Here is a 24264-nt window from a genome sequence, read left to right as displayed (position 1 = left end):
TGTTGTTTAAGGGCCTAGTTTGGCTCTTTTTACTACCTTTGCAGCTAGCATTATTGCTGTTGCCGTTGGTGTTCACTGGTTGGCTTTGTTTTTTTGTTTTGTTATAGTTGGTGTCTTGCCTCTTTGGCTCCGTGGGGCTGTTTTGTTATTGGGTTTAAGCGTTCCTCATACGTACGACACTTTTGTATTGTTTTTCTGTTTAGCGAGCTTTTTAGTGCGTCTTGCACGAGCTTGTGGTTAATAATATTTGCCGATTAAAAAAAATCTACATTTAGTTTCTTATTTTAAGTTGTAAGGGCACAATTTAGCATTTCTCAAAGTTTAAAGGTAAAATATCTCGACAAACATTGATGTGATTGGACATGTGAAAATCTTCACACTGTCGGTGCATATCCATTAAATTCAATGAGAATGGTGAAATTTGAATAAGTTGACTCGCCAATGAAATGAAAACCACCGTAGAAACATAATATATTAAGCTGAAAGCAAGTAATCAGAACTACAAAATTGAATTGCTATAACGAACGGAGACCGCCAAGATATGCACAAGTACTAAATTTTAGAGCCCTACCTCAATAGAATGTTGTAACCCTGTACCATCACCCAAACTATATTTTCAAACAAACACTAAATTCTACATTCTATTGCCGGAATGAACGTTACACAAAACATCATAATTTATCGATCTAACACTGGTTCGCGGATCAACGCGTAAATTCCATGCCTGTATTTGCAACACATTGCTTGCGCTGCCTTTCTGATATCTCCATATGAAATAAGCTGTTAAATAAACAACTACTATACCTTTAACTGTCATCTTCTATCAGGTCTACTTATTTCCACCGGAACATGTGAATCAAGCGTCGATAGGATCTGCGGCATTGACATGCCTCCAGAAACGACAATTTCTGCAAAATTTAGCCAATGTTAAAAATATATTGGAGTGAGTTCAATTAGTTTTCATATATTTTGCATCTTCATTCCTTGCAACCTAAAGTGCATAAGTTAGACTAGAGGTGATAGCTACACTTGCACCTAATGATTACTGAGGCATTTAATGACCGAGGCATTTAATAATTATGGATTGTTCATAAAAAGTTGCAACACGATTAAGGTGTGTTTTATAGTGAATTCCGCAAGTATAAACAGTACGCAAGTGAAATGTATAATTGTATATGTGATATTTATGGCTCAGTTGGGTAAAACAAGATAGTTATTACTCAGTTCATTGTCTCCCAATTCTAAATCACAAACAAAAACATCAGGCTCCAATTTTACTGCACCTCCACAGAGGAAGCTCCAAAAAGAACATCTTCATAATATTAAAATGAGTGCAACGTAATTCAGCCTGCTTTTAGTTCTACAGTGTAAGACTTAGAGTAACTTTAAAAACTAGTATAACTCACCAATTCCTTCCCGTACTGATAAGTTTGGCCTAATGACATCCTTGGTGTTGACAAGAAATATATCACCAATATAAAGATGGTTTGTGGGAACATAGACACAGCATAACTCCTCATCTCCAGAATAAGTCTGTGAAACAGCGATATAATTAAAATAGTTCAATTCAACAAAAATTTTAAAGCCGTGATAAGCAGATAATCTTTATTAATTATCACTAATCCATAAGGGCTCACTCATGATTCCAAACTATTGAGCACAAGTCAACAGCTAGAAGGAACATTGAATGAGCATTCAGAAAAATGACAACTGATTATGAATTACATCATTAACCTTCACAACAATATAGTAAATTGCAATATCGTATGGCTCTAGAGAGAAAAACAACCAAGAAAAAAGAACATAAAACTCTACATGGAAACCAACAAGCATCAACTATGTGCCAAAGTCCTAATGGGCAATGGGCATTACCACATGGACCTGTATAGCACACCAGCAACAAAGATCAGAATTCTATCACTTCAACCAGGATCACAGTATAAGGAACATGGAACCAGTGACATTGATAGAGTTTAGAAAATAGGGTAAAATACGCACACCTCACTTGATATCTTCTTAAATAATATTAAAAACCCCTCTAGTTTTTAATTAAACACAAACCTCCCTTAAGGTTTATTCAAAGTGACAAACATCTCCCCTCTAATTAACACCGTTAGTTTCCGGTTAATCAACCCCTCTTTCATTTACCCTCTTAAAAATGGTTGGGTTTTTGTTTGTTCAAGAAGCAAACGTTTCAAAAGATTAGCGACTCAGAAAACAGATGTTTTAAAAGCTTTTAACAGGGTTTAAGATTTTACTGTGTTGTTTGTGGTGAATCTATATTATGATTTTTTTTTCTTCTCAAAAGGAAGTAAATTAGTTAGACTATTGATTTTGTCCAACCTTATCTAGATCCACAACTATTTCGGCGTCTAGGAAAATGGTGACCGCATTAGGTCTATCATTCTTCCCAAATGCTTATAATTTTGAAACTGAAGGCCTTCATTACTAGCTTTTTTAGTAGGAGTTTGTAGTTTTCCACAACCATGAAAGTTGAATGGAAGGGAGGCATTTATCATTCTTGTGCAATTAAAATTTTCAGAAAATAAAAACCCAACCCAGAGGGTGACACGGTGGGTGGTTGGGTGGATGGGAAGAGTTAATTAAATAAGAATTAACAGTGTTAAATTAAATGGAGGGGAGGTGTTTGCCACTTTGAATAAAAATTAAGGGAGATTTGTGTTTGGTTAAAATTAGAGGGAGTGCTAGTGCTATTTATGAAGACCTCAAGAGAGGTGAGTGTAATTTACCCTAGAAAATAAGCTTTAATGAATTCCCCTCAAAGAGTTGCACAAACACGTGGATCTGGTGGATAAACTGAGTAGTATGGGATGCTCGGTGGAGTAGTTAAGTGTCTTGGTTCTTCTCCCCTTGATAACTACTCCCTCCGTCCCTATATCTAAGCACCCATTTGACTTTATTTTTGTCCCTAAATGTAAACCCCTTTTCAAATTACTAGATACATTTATTATTTTTTTCCTAAACATACCCCTAATTAATACTACTAACTTGCTTTGAAATATGAAAAGTCAAATTTAATACACATACAAACAAAGGACAGTTTGGTAATATTAACACACAAAATAGACACATTAATTGCACTAACAACTTTTCTTAAGAAATGTGAAAAAAGCAAAGAGGGGTTACATGTAGGGACGGAGGGAGTAGCTTTTAAGAGAGGGTTCCCCAAGTGCCCGAATACTTATCTATTGCTATCATAGCAGGTTGTCGGTTCGGAAAGGATTAGTAAGGCGTTATAAAGGGCCAACCACGGGACATCGGCTCTCAAGGGAGGTGCTATGATAGAGACTTGGTTATTATGAGTGCCTAAGTCCCACAACAGAGTAGTATGGGTGCTTGGTGGAGAATTTATGTGGCTTGGTTCTTCCCCCTTGACAGTTATCTTTTAAGGGAGGGTTCCCAAGAGCTTGAATACTAATCAGAAACAAAAAAAAAAAAGACTGCACCACACATCAGAAATTGTCATAAAACCTCCCTATAACTACACCACATACAATTAAATAACTGGTACATAGTTGCCCAATTCCTACCATATAGTTGTTTCATTACACAATCAAATAATCTACCATATAACAACTGCCATGTTATAATTCTGTTCTGTTATTTTGTCATTTCTCCTAGAGTACACAAGACACATTTTAGACTTCGTTTTCTGCATGATCCAGAACTGGCCCACATTTTGACATTGGGCTCTAACATTGTAAAACACCAAGTTAAGCAACAATGAAAGAAAAAATTTCGAACTAAAAAGCCACCAAAGTAGAACTATTTAAGAAACCTGAAGGACAACAGACGAGGTGATGAATCCCAATGCATATTCTCCCACACGTGGATGTCGAATGATGGCTACTTCTTTGAAGGCTTGTGAATTTTGATCTGTGGCAGGCAGCACATGTGTTAACATAAGCATCTCTTACCCGCCATTAAATATACATTAGCATCACAATAAAGAGTAAGATGTTGCTGTCTCCATGAGCTTAGCTCAGTTTGTAAGGGACAATGCATAATATATGCAGGGGCCGGGGTTTGAACCCCGGACACCCCACTTATTCACCTTAAAGGTGAATTTCTAGCCACTACGCTGCTTGACCCAAAAAAAAAAGAGTAAGATATTGCCAAACACACCTGGTGATATCGCAGCACTAATCTGCTTAGAAGCATTATAGATATGACGAACAAGAGGCATTCTCTTGATAAACCACTCCCCAAGTCCCAGGACAGATGCACCCAACCATGATGACATGAAAATCCCGATCAAGAAGATGAAGGTTATGGAAGTTATGAATCCAAGACCTGACCAAGAAGTTTAACTCTTTAAGCAATTATTTCAACATATTAAATGCTACCATGGCATCCAGTAGGTAACATAATCTACACCATTATATAAGGACAACTCAAAAGTTAACTGCCAATTAACTACTTTTGATTGGACCTTTTTCTGGACAAAATTACCCTCAACAATTCAATTATTTTTCAAAATTAAATTTAAATCTAAATATATGCCAAAGTTATAGGACCATACCATTGTATAAAGGCAACTCGAAAGTTAACTACGGATTAACTACTTTTCGGTCGGACCTTTTTCTAGACTGAATTACCCTTAGCAATTCAATTCTTTTTCAAAATTAAATTTAAATCTAAATATATGCCAAAATTATTTTTCTGCTACAAATTTGCCCTTAATAATCTAATCTTATTTTCAAATTTAAAATTCAAAAACGCTTAAATTGAATTAAACTGAAATAAATATTTAACAATAAAATACACACACACACAACTATATATAAGAGAAAAAAATGCAGGCAGATAGAGACAACAGCAGCAATCAATAACATATTGTTTGCACGTAAAAAAATGTATTACTGATGTACCCTTGGGGGGGGGGGGGGGGGGGGGGGGATGTGTATTATCAAGTGCCATACAACAGAAGCACTTACCAAAGATATTGATTCCAAGATGAACATAGATCGGAGAAAAAAAACCATCCACAAAATGAATGAACCACCAGGTAATGTAGAAGGTGATTGCAATTGGAAAAAGAATGACACTTCAATAAGAAGAAAAAACACAATTAGAAAAAATAAATAAAACAGGAATTCATAACAAATGGTAGCATAAAAAGATGTCAAATAATACTATAATAGCACGCTCATGAAAAATCCCTCAAAAAAAAAAAACATGTTCATGAAAAAGAAAGAAGACGTAAAAAAAGGTAATCATACAAAATCAAAAAATCTTCTAAGTTAAAATTATCATTTTTTAATCTTTCAAAGCATCCATTGACAACAATTTCCACAAAAAGAACTAAAACACAAAGATAAGTGACCTTGAGAATCTCAACAAGCTAAAGCAAAAACTACTCTGAAATGTTAAGGCAACAAACCATGAGGCACGGACATGGTTTTCACTGGCTGAGTAACAGACATTCTATGCAAGCTTGCAGGAAGTACGCTGTGCATATAATCATCTTCAATAATTTCAAAAGATTTTCCATATCTCCATCACTTAATCCTTTTTAAACCAGTGATATTGAAAATATTGCATATTTTTATCTAACTATTGTGAAAATAGACATTTTGGCTATAATTTGATTGGTATGGTACAATAAGCAATTGGGAGATCTATATAGTCTAGAACCAAGGGGTTTTAATCAATTAGGACTTGCCATTAAGGACTACAACTTTGAATATACTACTGACCGTATTGACGGTACATAACTTATAAATGGTGAACCAGTTCACCTTGTACCAACAACCGTTAGATCTGATGTTTTGAATTTTTCTCTACTTAACTCCCCAGATTTGGTAATCACTTAAAGGATAGAATGGTAAATTTATCTCCTCTCCCCCCATCTACCAAAACTGCTCCTCCCCCTAACTGTTGATTTCTCTGACCACTCCTCCACCACGGCCACCAATCTCGCCATGATCTGATCAATCTCATAGCTTTATCATAATCCAATCTTCCACACTTCTCTTACCATCATTATGCTTCCTTTACTTGCAGCTGCAGTAACACAACCTTGGTTACTTCCTCCAACCCCACACCACAGCCACCACAACAATAACAGAAACAGCAAACCTATGAATATGATCACAGACTCCGAAAAACTCTTCTATTCCATCACAGCGTGAATAATTCTCTCCACGCGCATTCTCTTAGAACCTCTCGCTGCAAATTTGGCCTCCATCAACGGGGTATTTGTTAAACTTCTTATTGTAACGGTTATGGGTAGTAACTAAGTCAATTATGTTGTTCAATTTTAGTAATAAGAGTAGTGCTAGCAACACTCTTTTGAACACTCTCTTATTGGCTTAAATCATTGTGGGTCTACACATTGAAAATAGAACCCACACAAAGTGGTGGAAAATGCATTGATTTTATCCAATAAAAGAGTGAGTGTTAGAGAGTGTTCAAAAGTGAGTGTTGCCAGCATTCCTCTTAGTGATAAATAGATAATCGAAAGGAAAAAGTGATTAAGGGATAGTTATTTAATGTATATGGGAGGGAGAGACCAAGCTCTCTAATTCTTCAAAGGGAGAGACCAAGACTTTCAAAAAAAATTGGAAGGAAACCATTTGTAGCCGTAAACCTTTATTTTCTTATCGCTAATTTTGTTTCAGCTGTATTTCTTGTAACAATGCTGATCCTCTGCTTCTGAAACAGAATTTCCAGCATTTAGTGTAATAAATTTGTTGTTGTTTTCTAAATTTATCAATATAGAAACAAGTTTCTATCAGTATTATTTCAGAACAATCTAGAAGGTTCCAGCAAAGTCAATGTTGTTGATGAGTTTCTGAAGATAATCTGAAAAATGGGTTGGAATCCTTCCTTTGATTTTTCCTGGCAGAAGACGGTAGGACTTCTCAAATGATGTGAAAGTAAAGGTCCTGGCGCAGACATTGAGAATGTTACAGGCAACGCTGATCTAATTGCACGGGTGGGGTTGTGGTGGTTCGAGTCAGAGAGAAAATAGGAGGGGTCGGATTTCTTTGCTTTTCTTATTAAAAAAATGTTCTGAGTTCGAAGATTTTTTATTCCCTTCACCAATTTGCCAAAAAAGGGTATGTCCTCTACTTTCCAACTTTCATACCCTAAAACTACATAACTAGCAAAATTTCTCATATACTAGCAGAAGAGAGAAGTGTAACTATCATGTAATGGTAATATTTGGTTCACGATACAAACACATATACACCAAGATGGCAGCATAAATTAAATGTAGATAAAAAAATTAGAGGAAATGAATTCGTTTTATATCATCCATCTAAAACAAAAGCACAGTTTTCTGCAGGAAATAATAAGATAAGATGGTGAAAGATCTTTGTAGTGTGTGCACTAGTTTGACATGTAAGAATGTAAACTGAGAAGATATTAGGTTGAAGAAAGAAATGCTCACCATCCGGTCATGAACTTTTTTGATGCCCAGCTCTGAACAACTTTGGAAAAAGTCTACAAATTGACAGAAACAACACATGGCGATCTGTCAGACAAATACTTCAGATAAATTCCTTCATGCAACAAAATGAATAGGACAACTAATGCCAGGCTTAGGTATTCAAATTCACAAAAACAAATAAAATTGCAATATATATGAATGGGAATTATAAAGCACCAGCTTTGTACTTTTACTTAAAAAAAACAGATTCAATTTACCAAACTCCTCCATATGAAGAAACTTGCGAAATTATGTTAATCCAAACCAGGGGAAAAAAATGAACCAATACTAGCTCTATGGTATGTATCTGAGTATTTCAGTGTTGTAAAATAGCAGCTATAGCGGCACGATAGTGTAGCAGAATTTGACAAACCACTATTGTTCCGATATACATGTTATTTAGTACAAAGTGCTGTCAAATAGCAGCTATAGAGGCCCTAGCACCATCGTTGTGTAACATATTTTTAACAAACCGCTATTTTTCGCAATCACTTGTTGTCAATTGCTGATCGGCGATCAGCAATTGACAACACTGGTGAATTTCGACTAGAGCTAAGAACTAGCATTGGTGCTATTAGTTCAAAGGTGACAACAAGTTAATCCAATTATATGAAAAGCAATAGTTTCAATTGATATACAAAAAGTATGAATCCAAGTCAAAGAAATCCCTGAAACTAAGGGACTGTTTGGATTGGCTTATTTAAGCTTATCTACTGGCTTAAGCACTTGTGTGACTGTTCGGGAGAACTGACAGAAACAACTTACGGCTTGTTTATAAGCTGATTTTCAGCTTATTTCCATAAGTTCTCCAAGATAGCTTATAAAAACATCTTATAGCTTCTACTAAAACAATATGATTGTGTTTATAGTGTGATTGGACTAACTTATCAGTAATGATAAGCAATTATGATATTAGAAGCAAATTAATCAGCTTATTTCCATAAATTCAATCACTCATGCACAGAATATAGATTAATCAAATACTTAAAAAATTCAACGGAATGAAGAAAAATTGAATCCCTAACCTCACGGCCGGCATGATGAACGGAGGAGGAAGACGAAGAAGGTTTGGAAGCATTGGAGTGGTCGCCGGCATTAGCGACGGGGATAAGAAGCTCTCGATCTCTGCCGCTGATGACAGTAGAGGGGGATTTATCGTCGACCATAACTGGAGGAGGAAGAACCATCAACGACGCCGTTTCAAGTTTCGCAAAACTGGACAATTGAGTCCTTTTGCTTCGCTTCTTCTGCAACAACTCCGTTGTAGACTCCGTTCAAAACACCAATTTCTCAATTATTTTATTTTATTTTTGTTTCCTGTGGGTGGTTTTTATTTCTCTTTATTTAATTGAAAATAATAAAGGAATTTCTTTAAATCTGTTTTTTAATAAAGGAATCTGTTTTTAAAATCTTATCCCTAAAAGAAAAACTACTTTTGTTGACTAGATGGATTTAAAATAAATAAAAAATAGAAAATTTGGGTGATGAAATTGAAAGGAATGGATGCATGTGAGTTGAGGGAGTACGTGCATGTGAAGTCATGAAAAATAATGCATTTTAGTTAAATGAGTACTGTGTCTATGCTGTCAAGTGTAGTTCATGAGTTGTCTCCTTTCCTTTGGCTGAACACTGTTGGGTTGTCTTGCAAAATGGTACTCTAGTATAATATAATGCAATGTCCACACACATAACACACGTCTGGAATATTTCACAAATTTAGGGTAGAATGAACATTAAATGTGACTGATTTAGCCTACATTGTAGAAGAAATGTATTTGATGTTTAGTTAATGCTTACTTTTCCTTTTTGAGCCCTTTCATCCGAGTACTAATTTATTACTTCTGGTGGTATATGATTTTGAAACTCAATATTCTATCAGACAAACCCTTGGAGACCATTGATGAGAAATTGCAGATTAATCATGTCCTTTAGTTGATGGTAATGTTAACTTTAAAAAACAAAAAAAAAACCAAACTTAACTCATTTCATTAATCAAAAGAGAGGAAATACAAGGACTAACAAAATCAAAGACTTGGCAACTAGCATAGGACATGGCCGCTCTAGCTAGATTATGAGCTACCATATTCGCTTGCTTCCGAATAAACCTCAAAGTTACAATTCGAGACTAAAATATGTCTAATATTGTTCACAATGGTATTGAACTCTGATGCACCTTCACTGCTAGCACAAACAGCGTCTATGAGGACTTGTGACGCGCTTAGAAATGTCCACTTTGTAGTCCCAATTCTTACACCCAATTCATGACATTCAACATAGTCAATGTTTCTCCCTCATACACCAGCATGTTATGCGGATACCACTCTATCAATGCTCGAACAAACTGACTTCTGTTCTTCGTATGCAACAACCGAAACATGTTTGGTTCTGCCCATGGAAAAAACTTGTGTCAATACTGCACTGCAGCTGTCTGTTCTGTCCACTAATGTTCCGGCTTCTGCTGTTGTTTTGTTGTTTTCGATCACTTTAGATCGTGCACTGTTCCGGCTTCTGCTGTTGTTTTGGTTGTTTTCAATCGCTTTAGATCGCGCACTGCGCGAACACCCTGCCAGTCAGACTGCACTAAACTTACCAGACACAGAATTTGATTGCCAATTGATCTTTTGCGGTTCCAAATCCAATCATTTCTATTATGCCAAATCCCTCGCACCATCGTCAAGAATCTACTAACAATTACCTTAGATTCACGCACACAGACATCCAACAGAACCCCTCCCACTTAATTAAAACGAGATTAACTCAACTGAACCATTGAAAGCAGTCTTGCACCAGTCTAACATTCAATACTAATCTGACATTCAAAGATCAGATGCATCTCAGTTTCGACAGATAAATCACATAATCCACAGTTTGTCAGGCAAGGAACATGACGATCCTGAAGTTTGTCTCGTGTTGGTGAGCACAGCCTACAAATTCTCCATATTAAATTACGCACTTTAGAAGGTACTTGAGCTCCCCACAAACTGCCCCAATCTCCCGGCGTAAGACACCTCTCTTCCTTCAAAGACCCTCGCATAATAAATCTATAACCGGAATGCACAGTGTACAAACCGTTCCACTCCTCATTCCATATGAAAGCATCAGGTTGGTCATCTATAACCAGAGGAATATCCATAATAGTTTGGCTCACATCAGCAAATTTATTAAATGAATTAAATTTTGAATGTGTGTGAAACATAATTTTGAATGAAATAAATTTTGTAAAATTAATTTAGTAAATCAGATGTTTCTTGTAATACATAAATATGAGTTTGAAGTGAAAAAAAAAATTAATTAAATGGAGATATGAAAGAAATGGAACTCAAACAGTTTTGACTCAAACAGTTAATAATTTTAATGATTACACATCTCTCAATGCAAATCCTACTATATTTGACCCTTAACCAGTGCCCCGGGGGCACTGGTTAACATTTTCCTTTTAATTAAGGTCCTAAAACAATCTTTGGCCAGATTTGCCACTCTTTTGTGTGCAATTGCTTCTATCGGTCTCATCAAGTTCAGTTCCATGACTATGTCTCTTCTCCTTTGACTTTAGCCGATTTCTCCAATTTGTCTTCTGGCACTCTTCAAACGAATTTGCATCCATTTCAAAAACATTTCTCAGACATTCACAAACAAAGAACATTTAAAACATGGAAAATAACGATAGAAAGAAAGAGAAAAAAAAAACATGGAAAATAACAACAACAAAGTTTAATTCTAACTGATCAATATTCTAAACTCAATGCGCTGATTAATATGGAATCCACTGTTAAAATTTTAACAAAAAGTATTTTACAAAGAATGCTTCTCATTGCAAAAAAAGTAACTACTGAACAATCTCTATCTCGTGCCATGTGCAAGCAGCAATTAAAAAAATGTTGTGACTAACAAACTTTATTGTAGAACCTTAGCCTTTGTATTTCTCCCTGCGATATGAAACTAAACTGGAGCTTTTCTGAGATTTTTGTATAGCTGATAATCAATGCTACAATCAATAATATGAATTCAACTAACTTGTATAACTGAATATCAATGCTACAACCACTAATCAACTCTGCAGCCTCAAGTTCGGATAATAACGAGTTATTTTCTGTGATTTTTGTACGATTCTTGAGGAGTTCCGTTCATTTTTTTGTGATTGACAAGATTCTGATATTGCAACTCCTTTGCAGACTCTTTTCTAGTAACTGATTTTGCCTGTTCCCCATTTTGCAGAGGTTTCTCATCTAATCAAAGGAAAAGAAAGTGGGAAGTGAGGGGGATTAATTAGTGCAACACCAAGCTAATCCATCAATTGTGACAACATAAAAGTTAGCTGAATTCATATAAATATTATAACTAATCTGTACTCTTAAAATCTATACTTTAGTGGCATATATTATGAACGGTTAATATAAGAAGTGTGAATCACTTAAAAGTTAAGAGAATAAATGGAAAAGTACTATTTTCTACTATATACAGTGTACTTTGATAATGAAAATGTTTCTACTATTAAGTGCTTACCATTTTATTTTTGAGATTTATCTTTTGGTTAGTAATATGAGTTGGCTGTATATCATGGCCATAGTATGAAGATTCCATATCGTCCTAAAAGTAACCTTGTAAATGTGAACTAGATACCTTTGTATGTTGTTGAAGAGTCTCCACTAACCATGTCCAATTTAGCACGTGTGATACACAGCCATCTTCTTTCTGCTTCATCATTAAGTTCTGCTTCAATTGGAATATGCCAGTGGCCTTCTTCTGATTCCTGCAACCACAATTGTCATGTTATATTTTTCTTCTTTATCTTGTTTACATCATTACTGTTTCAACTTCAGAATTGTATAGACAAATATAATTTAACTAGTGTCACGTTCACCCAATTTTTTTAAACAGTACTATGGCTTTCCAGTGTATGTTTCTTACCTGAATAACAACAGAACAAGGAGGCGGCATGTAAAACTCAAGACCAGCATCAGAGAAACCGAATCGTACCTAAAATTTGGAAGAAAAAAAATATATATAGGGATTTCGATGGTAAGTATAGTTCTAAATTGTAATCAAAGAAAGGAAAATCAAGCAAGCGTACATTTATATATCATTAAACCAAAGAACAAAAATTAAACCTTTTTTCATCAAATATATACAACCTACATTATAATAAGAAAATTTTCTTTGCAAAGAGTAATCCATACCTGATGCCTTTCTTTCCACTTGGGGAAGAAGTCATTTCCCAGAAGTTGAAACAAATGATCTCTCATCTCATCATTGGAAACAAGTAAGCATTTGAATTTTATAGCTGCATACAACCAGTACCTGAAACACATGTTTGTAAATGAAACATAACATGCATAATCAGTAGAAATTATTGATATAAACTATTAATTAAGAGTATATATATATTCCATTTTGTTCATACCAATCATCATTTGATCCTGTAGGTGTTGCATAGAGTATATTAGCATTATTCCACCTATCAACCAATGCCTTGTTGATTGGTTTATCCCTTTTGTCTCCTTTGATACGCCTATGATGCAAAACAATAAGTGGAAACTTCTTTGAAGGGAGTTTTTGGCGCAATTCATTGACAACAGCATTGATCTAAAAGTTTCACATCAGATGGAAAAAAATCAATGACTGCAATTAGAACGGAATGCAAGGTAAAAAGAAAAAGGATAATTTTCCACATTCAGTAACTTGCCTTGGATGGCATGAACTTCCCTTGGCTGTAAAGGCCTACATTTGCAGCATCTATCACTGCTTCAAAAGGTCCATAGTATTCAATCCATTTCTGCAATTCATAATTTCACATATGTCACTTCATCAATATGTAATGATGTTAGAAATATCAGTTGTGTTATTTCGACAACAGAAATTGGACAACTTTTGCAACAGAAATCTAAGTGATTAACGCTGTTGAAATAGGTGATTAATAAGTATATCAGGCGTCAAAACTCATTAATCATTAACCAGCTACTAAACATAAATAACCATCTATTTGAACTGTGCTAACCACTTAAAAAAAGACTCGCGAAAATTGTCTAAATTTCATCATACGAAAAATCATTTCTCTAGAAATAACAAGCATTATTGAAGTTTCTTACTTGAAATGTCTGGAAGTTTGAATTTTTCTCATTACTTATAGCAATGGATGCAACTGACTTCGCAAAATTCTCAGTTTCAACAGGATCAAGATCAATAGTAGCCAATTGCACTCCACAACATTTACACATTCCATCATTTCCTACACTGGTTTGAAGAACTTGCCATTTCCCTTTACCCAACCAACCTGTCCCATGCCATCCTCCACCGTTATTTTGCATTGCTTCCATTATCAATCCTTTATCCCATTTTCTTTTTCCCACTCTTAAAGCGATTTTGCTCTTAAACCAATCAACAATCAAATCAGCAGTAGTAGTTGAAACTTTCCTCACACTGCTTCTTAGTTTATGCAACACATGGTAGACTCTATCACTCTTACCAGCTCTTATGCTTACTCTCAAGAGTGCTTCCAACTCAGGTTCTTCAGGGTACACACCATGTTCCAACATGTGCTTTTCAACATCAAATGCTTTATCTATTTCTCCATTATTACAGTAAGTAGATAAAGCAGGACCATAAGACCTTAACCTAGGATTTATCCCTAAAATCTTCATTTGTTTAACCATCTCAAAAGCCTTGTCACCATCACTCATTGCCATGGCCATTCTAGCCACAGATGTCAATGCTGCTTCATTCATTTCAACCTTACTCATACACATATTCTCATACACTTCAAATCCTCTTTGTAGTGCATATTTCTTAACATCCTCGCTCACCATTATCCCATTCCTCTTATCCTTATCATTCATGTCACTATCATCACTATGTGAAACTGAAACTGAACTATCTAACAATTTATTATCATCACTATCGCTACAAAATCTTTCATCGTCATCATTTCTATCTACTGATCCATTTAAATTATTAGATGAGACCTGTGCATTCAAAGTTCTAGTACCACTTCCACTTTTCGCAGGTCGAAGACCGCCAATAGCTGCAGAAGAACAAAGATACAAAAGAACAGTATAATGGTGCTGTCCTAGTTTAACACCTTGGGATATTGCTGAATCAAATAAGGATAAAGCTCCCTTTAAATCCCCTCTTTTAGAACACTGATCCAAAGAAACCCGCAATTTAGCTTGTGGGGGGGTGTCCTTAATCTTCTTCTTCTTCTCGAAGGCATTTTTATTCTGGTTTTCATTTTTCTTCTTTTTCTCAACAACCGTGTAACTGGTACTGCTGTTAACTGATTTTGATTCCAAGGAAACCTTTTTGTCAGTATGAGATGAAGAAGAAGGAGAAGAGGTTTTCTTGGAAAACCTTCTTACCGAGTTTTTGGTTGTTGTGTCAAGTGGGGGGTTGCGTGAAGAACATTGGATTGAAGGTTGTTTTCTTGGGTTGAAATTGATTGAAGGGAAGGATTCATAACCATAATTTGAGAGTGCAAAAAGCTTGGGTATGAGAGAATGAGAGAAAGAAAGAGATTGTTGCAGTTGCAGAGTGAGGGGAGAAGTAGCCATTACATTTGCCTTATCGTATGTGGCTGCTAAAAGTACTAACACCCAATCTAATCTAATCTACATGTTTTTTTTTTGTGTACTTGTGTAAGTTGTAACAACGGTTGTTTGTGTTGCAGAGATTAAGGATTTTAATAGAGGAAAACCCAAACACGTCCTCTTGAGAAAATATAGCTCAATCTGGTATTGAAAAAAAATAAAAAATAGTAGTATTAATTTGTTTTCGAAAGAGATCTAAGTAAAAAATAAATATTTTTACACTCGTTAAGTAAAAGTAAATGATCCTAAAAAAAGTAAAAATAAATTATATAAGCGGTAATAAAAATTTAAGGGGAAATAATAAAAATTAATTGTATTTTTAAGAGTTTAAGGGGAAGTAATAAAAATTAATTGTATTTTTAAGATTTTAATTTATCTCTTAAAAAATAGTTTACTTTATATAAACGGTCGGTGTAAAAAAAGTTGTTAATTTTGCTTATCATAATGTTAATTTTTATTTTTGTTTAACCAAAAACACTTGAGAAGATAAGGAATCTCTTCTAATTTAACCGGAGGTTCTGATTTAAATACAAACATGAGAATGCATTCAACGGTATTTAACTCATAAAAGATCTTGTGAAAAAACAAATATACTTTTCTTGGTATTTATATTTGAGACGGCCATATGGGGGAGCATCTTTTAGATGATATACACATACCGACTTAAATGATTTGTAACCTTTTGATAACTTGAGACCAAGTTACAAGCATACTTAAGATTCCTATGAGAATTGACCCTAGTAGTCTAAAGTTCAGTCAAGTCGGGTAAGTAAAATCTGACCAAAAACTATCTCACTCATGAATCAAATCTAGGTTCTCCTAAATAATTCGTTATTCGGTGAAGCTCATTAACCACTTGAGCTCAATCACTTGATAACATAATTGAGATATATTTCAATTTTCAAGCTTAAATATATTTTTATTCTTGTAAGATATTCGTTTTTTTTATAAAGTCTCTAATCAAATGTTTCGATGTTAACTCAAATATTAGTCCAATAGCAATGTCCAACAAAATTAAAGATAATTACCGCAAAATAACATAAAATAATTTAATTTAACAAACTAACAAAAATATGATAATCAAGCTACACTTACCTCACAGTAAACTCCGAATTACCGGAAGAAAATTATAACATATTATCCGTTTGAGTTTATCCTTTTTAATGAAACCTAAAAATATTATATTTTACTACCTTAAACCCTATTTTCGAGCCATAGAGAAACACATCACTGGAGTGGAGATGACAGTGTCAGTGGATACTAAATTTATTTGATATTCGCTAAAAATATATACGACATTAGATTAAAAATCATCATTATAGATGTGAATAGTTACACCCTACAGAGTAGACTTGTAACAACTAACAAGTAGCAGACGAAACACGATATGTCAACTGCACTTGACGGTTTAACACATCTCAAAGCAACCATGTATTTCCTTCCCATTCACCTGTGTTAAGCAAGGATGAAGAAGAACCTTTACATTAAGCAACAACCATTCCACACTAGTTTGATAATGATTTAGAAATACCTTCTAGCTGTGGTGATCACAGAAATGATAACAAATGGCTTAAATTCTTCAGATATAATGCCCTTTAATAACACATTATTAGTTTACCAAACTCATCCAAAAATAGGAAAGGCAAAATAAGTTATCCCAGAATCGTCTGGGGATAAAATGAACTAACTCAATGAGTAAGCAACATAAGTTGCATTATATGTTCGTCAAAGATATTAGTAAAGGATCCTATGTCAAAAGGCCACAAGATTACAAAAAAATGAAAACATCGACATTAGCCAAAGTCTGCCATCACATGGAAATGCTAGTTGAATCAACTAACCGCAGATCAACACTGTCATAAAGGCATGGAAATACCTGTAAAAAACAAAAGCATTGTGATAAGTTCTTTCCATTCAGCTATTATAATTGGTACTGCAATTTAGATACAAAATGTGTTACGAACAACTATCTTACCAACTATGTGCTTTAAAAGAATAACTCTTGATAAATAAATGGTGTTGCAGACTGGCAGTACTTACATAAAAGTACTCATGCCGGAAAATTTTGTACTTCTTACAAGTGTTAAAGGGATATGATGACTCATTTGCTATCTAAAATCATTTTCAATAGTATTTTTCATTTCTTTTCATCATGCCATGGATGGAAGGCTCTCTCGGTGGATAATTGTGATAGAGAGAACATGGGTGACTAACTAGGAAGAGATACTGAAAATAGATTTTTGACATTTTCCAGATTTCTGCAAACACTGGATCTGTTGTCCAGTAGTGCATATTAAAAAATGTGTAAAATGCTTCAAAGCTGGTTTTTTTTTTTTTTGAATCGGCAAATATTATTAAACGGCATCCCCGCAAGACGCAGGGTATGAACGAAACAAGATACAAATGGTGCCGCATATAGACGGTACACCATAACCACCTATGAAACACCCATGAAAATAAACCCACCAAAACACAACAACACCTAAAACAGACTCCAAAAAAAACAAACACTGTAAACACGTAATTCACCACCGCCTATTGTCACTACTCTCCCCCAAAGAAAACTGTCAAAATAAAACACCTATACCCCAACACCCAGGCTAATCCACAATTCGAAAAGCACCTGACCGAAGGATGATGCAGCTGCCACAACCTCGCGACCCCTGATCCACCGAAAGAGCACAAAACAAAAGCCCAAGAACCAACTTGAGTCAAAGAACTGACTCCCGATCTCGAATCAAAAGTGATCGGCCCACCAAACTTCAGAACCAAATTTGCAGGGCACCCCTCGCCCCCGGTAGACCAGAGAAAAACCAAAACAAGTCAAACAGAGATCGCAGCTGGACCTCGACTCCCGATCTCGAAGCCAAATGAACCGGCCCACCGAAAAACCAGCAAACAATATGTAAGACGAAAGCATGGCATGCGAAGATTAAACAACACACATAACCAAAGGAAAAGGCTTAACACAATGGGACACACACCCTCCAAACTCCAAAAACACCTAAACCACCCAAAAGGCACAAACCAGAGCTAGTGACGACGAACAAGGACACGTGTAACAGAGGTTGCTTCCAAAGGAAATCACCCAAACAAGGACCCACCTCCTAAAATAAAACATCAACCATCACCATACATCATCACCTCCACCACACATGGCATGCTTCAAAGCTTGTTATTCTCAATGAAAATGAAAACAGAAACTAAGTAAAGCAAAGAGTCATTAATATATTTATTTCTGTTGAGTTGCAATACATAATTTCATGAAATTACTAAAAAACTGTTTGTATTTGTCATTTTACAGCATTAAGTATGCTGAACAACACGTCTGCTGTGGAGTCACTTCATCATTTTACGACATTTTATAGTGCAGCTATCAGGGTAATTCCCAACCCTGTCACTAACTATATGAGGTTGGCCCTATCTCACAATAAAATAGGGATAAAGTAAGGTATATGGTTCATGTCAGCTTTAGAGGTGGATCGAGGGCTTTGAAAATTTAAAAGCAATGGGTCAAATGCAAATGATAAGACAAATCTACTATCCCTTTATTTCAGGCTTTAGTACACAATTTTCTTCCTAGAAAACCTGCCTAGTGTATTTGTTTAGGTACAGCCTGCCCTGTGAATTTGTGCATCTACGTAAATTCGATCACAAACATTAACACTTCTGATATTTGAGTTCCGATCATATGGGAATGACAGGTTCAGTTAATGAAGCCAGCCTTACGTCAAACCCAACATAAAATGAATGGCACACGTTCATACAATTCAAAGAACATTTTGAACCATTTTAATCCATGTTCTTGAAAAACTTATCGAAGCAGGCTTAGCAATCCATCCTTACTAATATTTCAGTTCAAACTCACAAAGCAATGGAAAAACTTAAGCAGTGTGAGAGAAGCCGAGAATGTACACTACACACACTAGATATCAAATATTTACTTTCCCAGTGGAGTAAGGCTCTTTTAGGGCAAACAGTTTAATTAACGTATAAGTGCTTATCAATAAGTTATTTCTACAGCAAAGGATAAAATAAAGCCAAACTGTTTTCATATAAGCTACAAGTCATTTTCATATGGTATCATGGAGAGCTTGTGAAAATAAGCTAAAAATAAAGCTCTCCCAAACAGTCTTCATTTAAATAAGCTTTTTTTTTTTATTATTATTCACAAGCTTGTCAAGGTAGTTTCTGAAAAAAAAACAGCTTATGAATGAATTAATATAAAAGCTTATTTGAATGAAAATGCAAAGACAATTACTGTGAAAAAAAGACGCACCTTGAGGAACTAAACCCCAACCAAGAGATTCAATGGACAAGCTTGAAACTAATCTTGCTGACGCGACCGCGCTATACAAGGGCAGCATTGATTCCAAGCTACACAACTCCACCGGTAACCTAATCAACAAAATTGAAGAAAATTAATTCAAAATAATTGAATTGAATTTAAGTTATTATAATAAAATGAAAGATTAGGTAGGTTAGAGAGAGAAGAGGGATTCTGACCGAGAAGTGAGAGAGACGCGTGGAACAGTTGCAGATTGAGGTTTGAGTTTGAAATGGATAGAGAATAATGATTGTTTAGTGTTGGTATTATGAACAAGAGCTTGTAATCGACAGGATAACCTACCCAAAGCCTTACACGACGATGTTGCCATTCTAATTCTTCTTCTTCTTCTTCTTCTTCTTCTTCTTCAGCTCGGCACCTAAGCGACACTGTCACCCCGCTTTTCTTTCAAAGCCTCTTCCTTCGATGCTAGGACCATACGATGCCGTTTTACCTTAAACTAACACGAAAAAAAAAAAAAAAACAAAACATTTTTTTTTTAGGGAGCAAAAACAAATTAAATAGTGTATGTTTTTAATCATTTAAATACATCAACTTTCAATCTTAATCGCTATTTTTTTTGTCAAGTAGTCTAATAGTTAGAATTCATCTTTTTTAAGGTGAATAAGTAGATCAATCTTAATTGTTCTATCTTTCAAAAAAAAAATCTTAATCGTTGTAAAAATTATGTTCGCTTTAAATTTTAGTCCTTGTTTTTTTACATGTTAAACAACTTTTTTTTTATGGCATACTAGACTTTTGACCCGTGCGACGCACTGGTCTTGTCGACTATTATAGAGAATAATCTTTAACCCGTAAGATCATGGATCGATCAGTAAACGCAAATTAGATTATTAGGGATACAATATTACAGTCAAATTTGTCTTACTATGTCCTTCAATGACACTTTGATCTTATCAAATTTTACATTTTGGTTTTGAAAAACTAATCAATTAAAGACCGTTATTTTATTTTATCACAATATATTATTGAGGCATTATCTTCTCAATTTATTTTAAAAAAATTATAAAGAAAAACGATAAAAAGAATACAATACTATTATATTGTTGCACGGGTCAATTTTATTTATTACTTTTATAGTTAAACATCAAAAATTGACTTGTAATAATTGTTTTAAATTTTTACTAACATGAAAAACAAAGTCACTTCAATTAATAGAATTTCTAAATTACACGTATATCTCTAAAAAAGAATAATTACACTTTGATATTTACTAAAAGTAATAATATATTTTTCCAACCAAATACATATCATATCTGCATATATAGAATTTAATAATAGAAAAGATCTTATACAATGTAATAATTAGTTTGAAGATGTGTGCTTGGTTGAAGAGCTGTGTAATTTACCACGGTTTAGGTTTTTTTTTTTTTTTTTGTCTTTTAATTCATTCTTTTAAATAAACTCGTGAAATTCATATTTTTGAATAAACTTTTACAAAAAAGTTTATAATACCATAAAAATATCTCCCGAAAGAAACTATCATTTTTTAACAAATCATGAAGTAAATTAGACTACTTGAGGGGTATTTTTGGATATTTGATGTGTGTATGAGCAATTAAAGGGGCATATTGAGCAACTTTCGACATAGAAAGTCGATCTGAAATTCACCGGCCGTGTAAAACCTTCCAAAGCCCAATACAATATACACCGTTGCAACAAAAGGCAAGCAAGCACCATGGCTGCCGCGGAACTCTGAAATCGCACGTTCTGACTTCAAAGTTGAATCAAACTCCTATTATTTTCCACTATCTTCTATTACCGCGATTTCATAGTGATAATGCATAGTAGAAGTAACAATGCTAAAACTCCAAAGAAGCATGGTGGAAACAATCCCAATCCCAATCCCAATACAAACTCAAACCTTACTTCTCTAGAAACTATGTATGTATATGCACCGCCCCTTTTCACATTTGATATTGTTCAATCTATTCATTCTTATTGTTTTCTTATCTTATTATGATTATCACCATTGTTATCAAGTAAACTCTATTATTTTAATTTTGTTCTTTTTTACTTTCTGCAGTTGCTATGAAGGAAAACATCTAACCAATCTGCTCCAATCAATCCTTAGGTAAAATACTTACCGCCTGTTTGGTTATGCCGTGAAAATTTTAATTTTGGTAGAAAGTGAGTTGAACTTAAAGTTGTTTATGTCTGGATATTGTTAGATTATTATATTTCTATAGATACATTCACAAAAAAATAAGTTTTTTTTTTTTTTTATTTTTATCAATTTTGTATGTTTGGTTTCACTTTTGTAGAAGGTAAATTGATTTTAAAGATGTGTAATTGATTATCGCATGTTCGGATGTTTTCAAGTATAATTGATTTTGCCTCCAAGATTGATTTCAAACAATAAGTTAGTTCTGAGCTTTTACCTCTACAATTGATGTTTAGCATTGAATTTAGAGTTCAACCTACTTTTACATGAATGTATCCAAACATAAATCACTTTACATGAAACTCAATTCTGGGCAATCGCACAAGCTAGAAATATTAGCTTTTGGGCAGAATTGATTTTGGGACTAGCATAACTATTTACGGTCAAATCAGGTTTGGGTGACCCAATTGTGAGTCTGGGGGTACAAATACGGAACCAGATATAAGCTTAATTTTCCGCGTGTCCAAACATAGGACTAATTTTCAATTTGTTGTTTCGTGATTTAATCGAAATTTCAACATTGCGTGCTTCATAACGCTGCTTAATGAAGTTGAGGGAAGGGTAGAGGGTCTGAATGAAGATTTAACAGTTTAGAGTGAACTTTTGAACTAAGTTGCGTTTAGTTTTGAAAGTAATCAACAATTGTGCAATTTATCACCTGATCTTGCAACCGGTTATTCCGATGAGCAGGGGGGTTGAATCAGCAAGGCATTTAGATGGAAGTTCTTTGCCAGAAAAGATATGGACAAAGGTTTAACCTTAACTTGATTTTCCTAACTATAAAACATATGAATGAATTTAGCAATATGTAGGAGTCTTGCATAGTCATATAACGTTTACCTGGACTGGAACCTTGCAGCAACAATTTGCTATTGGGGTTAATGACGTAACTCGTGTCCTAGAGCGTATGAAACCGTGTGCAGAGTTTGAAAGGTCAGCTCAACTCCTCCCTTCAGTCACAAGCAATCATAAAACACCTTCAGTTAAACTTCAGGTTGATTTCTTTTATTCTGATATGAAGGAAATGTAAATTATTTATTTAGTACCTGTACCTGTTGTTACTAGTTCATCGCATCTAATTAAATCCTCCAGCTTACTCTATTTTTAATATTTCTACCTTTACATGGTGCTTCAAATACCCATGCACCGGTAGTTATAGTTAGGCTTTTTGTTCTTGCTGATGCTGATCCCTTCAAATTATACTAGGAGTTGACAGTGTGTATGGAAACCATTGTTTTCGCATCCACAATTTCAAACACAGTTAGTTTTCCTTGGTAATAAATAACTAGTTTATTCTGTACTTAGGTAAAAGTAATATATGGCTGCTTCTGGTGTGGGCGTGTAGCTTTGTTTTATAAGCAAGCCTTGAAGAGAAAATATATTCACATTTTATTTTATGATGATGCAGGCTGTGCTTGTAGCTTCTGACTGTAGCTCACGATGGCTGACAAAGCATCTTCAAAGTTTGGCTTCATCAAGGAGTGTTCCCCTGATATTTGTTAAGGATAATAAAGAAGGTTCTTTGAGATTAGGTGAACTTGTTAAATTGAAAACTGCCATTGCTGTTGGAATTAAGGTTAGATCCTGGCCTCACACAAGATATATATTCTGTTTGGTTTTTAATCATTTTTCGTTTAAAGTGCTCTCATGAAATTATAAAAGAAAGTGATTATTTTATCAAAATAAAATAAGCTAATTCAAACATGTATTTTTTTTTATTTTTATTTTTTGTAAATTATTTCGGGTAACTACATTCCATAATAGCTTCCCTTGTTGAATCCTAGTTTTCAATATCACAATCAACTCCCTTGCTTTTCAATCCTGCATTTCTATATATCAGTTTCCTTATTTTGCTAATAAGATCTGCTCAAGAACACTTGACACCATTTCTTGAGTTTAATGTGTCATGGTGAGAAGAATTCAAGAGTGTCATGGTGAGAAGAATTCAAGAGTCCAACAGGCAACGAACCCGTGTTATTTGACCATGGCTTGAGATGTCACTATAACCTTCTAAAGCTATTTTGGTTTCATCTTTCTTTCTTTTTAGATATTGAGTTATTTATCTTTCACTGACTGCAGGTTAAAGGAAACGCTATTAATAAAATTGTCGAGGATATTATTCAAGTCGATGAATGTAGACTCCGACCTGATGAATCAAATTCAGCTGGAATATTTGACGATTTTCAACACCCTGACAAACAGGGAAACTTTGTCACAGATATAATTTAATCACTGAATTTAGGATTAACATCTATTTTTGTCCCCGTGTAGTTTTTTCTTTTTCTTTTTGGGGTTAAAAATTGTTTAGTTACAGTATTTGTAGCTTGCTACCTGTTACATTTCTAAAATTTTAAAGTTTGAGCAACATAATTCTTTATCATCATTCATTATTATATGAATAGAGTATCAAGCGAAGCCTTTAAGTTGTTCTTTCTCGTTCAATAAATGGCTCCAAGTTACTTCCTCTGTTTCTAAACATAAAAAAGAGGATTCACACGGGTTCCATCTAATCATGTGGTCCTATATAAATATGATAGAACCCACATGAATTTTAATCAATCAAATAGAGTGTGCTGAAAATGTGTGTTGTTAGCATTATTCATATAGAAAAAGACATGAAACAAATATATGTCAGCGATAAATATCAGAAAAAAAATATGGGATGCTATTATCGAATAAATATAAAATGAAATATGACATGTATTTATCCCTG

General features: G+C 34.5%; 4 protein-coding genes across 6 annotated transcripts; 1 reads left to right on the top strand and 3 right to left on the bottom strand.

The window, feature by feature from the left end:
• Window positions 1–442: 442 nt before the first annotated feature.
• On the bottom strand, window positions 443–8734 carry LOC146934555 (protein LIKE COV 1-like). The gene is made up of 7 exons (XM_085706461.1): window positions 8485–8734; window positions 7421–7473; window positions 4959–5068; window positions 4147–4314; window positions 3800–3897; window positions 1407–1533; window positions 443–908 (listed from the first exon to the last, which is right to left on the bottom strand). The coding sequence occupies exons 1-7, from the start codon at window positions 8644–8646 to the stop codon at window positions 814–816; spliced, it is 813 nt and encodes a 270-aa protein (XP_085562587.1). The 5' UTR covers window positions 8647–8734; the 3' UTR covers window positions 443–813.
• Window positions 8735–11169: 2435 nt separating this feature from the next.
• On the bottom strand, window positions 11170–15106 carry LOC146934554 (proteinaceous RNase P 1, chloroplastic/mitochondrial-like). Of its 2 annotated transcripts, none has more exons than XR_015007804.1 (7): window positions 13546–15106; window positions 13143–13232; window positions 12861–13042; window positions 12637–12757; window positions 12368–12436; window positions 11963–12209; window positions 11170–11685 (listed from the first exon to the last, which is right to left on the bottom strand). XR_015007804.1 is itself a non-coding variant. In XM_085706460.1 (7 exons), the coding sequence occupies exons 1-7, from the start codon at window positions 15001–15003 to the stop codon at window positions 11543–11545; spliced, it is 2193 nt and encodes a 730-aa protein (XP_085562586.1). In that variant the 5' UTR covers window positions 15004–15106; the 3' UTR covers window positions 11170–11542. The 2 variants fall into 2 exon arrangements, 1 of the variants encoding a protein (XP_085562586.1); XM_085706460.1 differs by having other exon boundaries at window positions 12080–12209.
• A 1489-nt stretch (window positions 15107–16595) lies between these two features.
• LOC146934553 (protein NONRESPONDING TO OXYLIPINS 2, mitochondrial-like) lies at window positions 16596–19791 on the bottom strand. 2 transcript variants are annotated; one of them, XM_085706459.1, is made up of 3 exons: window positions 19546–19789; window positions 19319–19437; window positions 16596–16915 (listed from the first exon to the last, which is right to left on the bottom strand). In XM_085706459.1, the coding sequence occupies exons 1-3, from the start codon at window positions 19695–19697 to the stop codon at window positions 16896–16898; spliced, it is 291 nt and encodes a 96-aa protein (XP_085562585.1). In that variant the 5' UTR covers window positions 19698–19789; the 3' UTR covers window positions 16596–16895. The 2 variants fall into 2 exon arrangements, with proteins under 2 accessions (XP_085562585.1, XP_085562584.1); XM_085706458.1 differs by lacking the exon at window positions 16596–16915 and adding an exon at window positions 17986–18146 and having other exon boundaries at window positions 19546–19791.
• Window positions 19792–20917: 1126 nt separating this feature from the next.
• LOC146934552 (Ribosomal protein L7Ae/L30e/S12e/Gadd45 family protein) lies at window positions 20918–23963 on the top strand. Its single transcript, XM_085706457.1, has 6 exons — window positions 20918–21271; window positions 21414–21461; window positions 22242–22302; window positions 22411–22545; window positions 22960–23127; window positions 23631–23963. Exons 1-6 carry the CDS (start codon window positions 21168–21170, stop codon window positions 23778–23780), a joined length of 666 nt encoding a protein of 221 aa, XP_085562583.1. The 5' UTR covers window positions 20918–21167; the 3' UTR covers window positions 23781–23963.
• Window positions 23964–24264: the final 301 nt, after the last annotated feature.

Source organism: Medicago sativa, chromosome 4 (genome assembly GCF_051527215.1).
Source record: "Medicago sativa cultivar Bolivia chromosome 4, Bolivia_mono, whole genome shotgun sequence".
NCBI lineage: Eukaryota > Viridiplantae > Streptophyta > Magnoliopsida > Fabales > Fabaceae > Medicago > Medicago sativa.
Note: the sequence above shows the minus strand (reverse complement) of the source record. Positions and strands in the feature narration are given on the sequence as shown.

What these genes read in the sequence shown, in the direction of transcription:
- LOC146934555 (XM_085706461.1), bottom strand. Translation starts at nt 8,646, where the DNA reads ATGGTTCTTCCTCCTCCAGTTATGGTCGACGATAAATCCCCCTCTACT. An exon ending in AAAAAGTTCATGACCGGATG is followed by an intron (nt 5,069 to 7,420) that starts GTGAGCATTTCT and finishes TTCTTATTGAAG; the next exon opens with TGTCATTCTTTTTCCAATTG. An exon ending in TCTTGGAATCAATATCTTTG is followed by an intron (nt 4,315 to 4,958) that starts GTAAGTGCTTCT and finishes CTTCTTGGTCAG; the next exon opens with GTCTTGGATTCATAACTTCC.
- LOC146934554 (XM_085706460.1), bottom strand. Translation starts at nt 15,003, where the DNA reads ATGGCTACTTCTCCCCTCACTCTGCAACTGCAACAATCTCTTTCTTTC. An exon ending in CAAACTTCCAGACATTTCAA is followed by an intron (nt 13,233 to 13,545) that starts GTAAGAAACTTC and finishes TATGAATTGCAG; the next exon opens with AAATGGATTGAATACTATGG. An exon ending in AGTGGAAAGAAAGGCATCAG is followed by an intron (nt 12,437 to 12,636) that starts GTATGGATTACT and finishes TCCAAATTTTAG; the next exon opens with GTACGATTCGGTTTCTCTGA.
- LOC146934553 (XM_085706458.1), bottom strand. Translation starts at nt 19,697, where the DNA reads ATGGCAACATCGTCGTGTAAGGCTTTGGGTAGGTTATCCTGTCGATTA. An exon ending in CGCGTCTCTCTCACTTCTCG is followed by an intron (nt 19,438 to 19,545) that starts GTCAGAATCCCT and finishes TTTGTTGATTAG; the next exon opens with GTTACCGGTGGAGTTGTGTA. An exon ending in TTGGGGTTTAGTTCCTCAAG is followed by an intron (nt 18,147 to 19,318) that starts GTGCGTCTTTTT and finishes GTTTTATTTTAG; the next exon opens with GAGGTGGGTCCTTGTTTGGG.
- LOC146934552 (XM_085706457.1), top strand. Translation starts at nt 21,168, where the DNA reads ATGCATAGTAGAAGTAACAATGCTAAAACTCCAAAGAAGCATGGTGGA. An exon ending in CTTACTTCTCTAGAAACTAT is followed by an intron (nt 21,272 to 21,413) that starts GTATGTATATGC and finishes TACTTTCTGCAG; the next exon opens with TTGCTATGAAGGAAAACATC. An exon ending in CACCTTCAGTTAAACTTCAG is followed by an intron (nt 22,546 to 22,959) that starts GTTGATTTCTTT and finishes ATGATGATGCAG; the next exon opens with GCTGTGCTTGTAGCTTCTGA.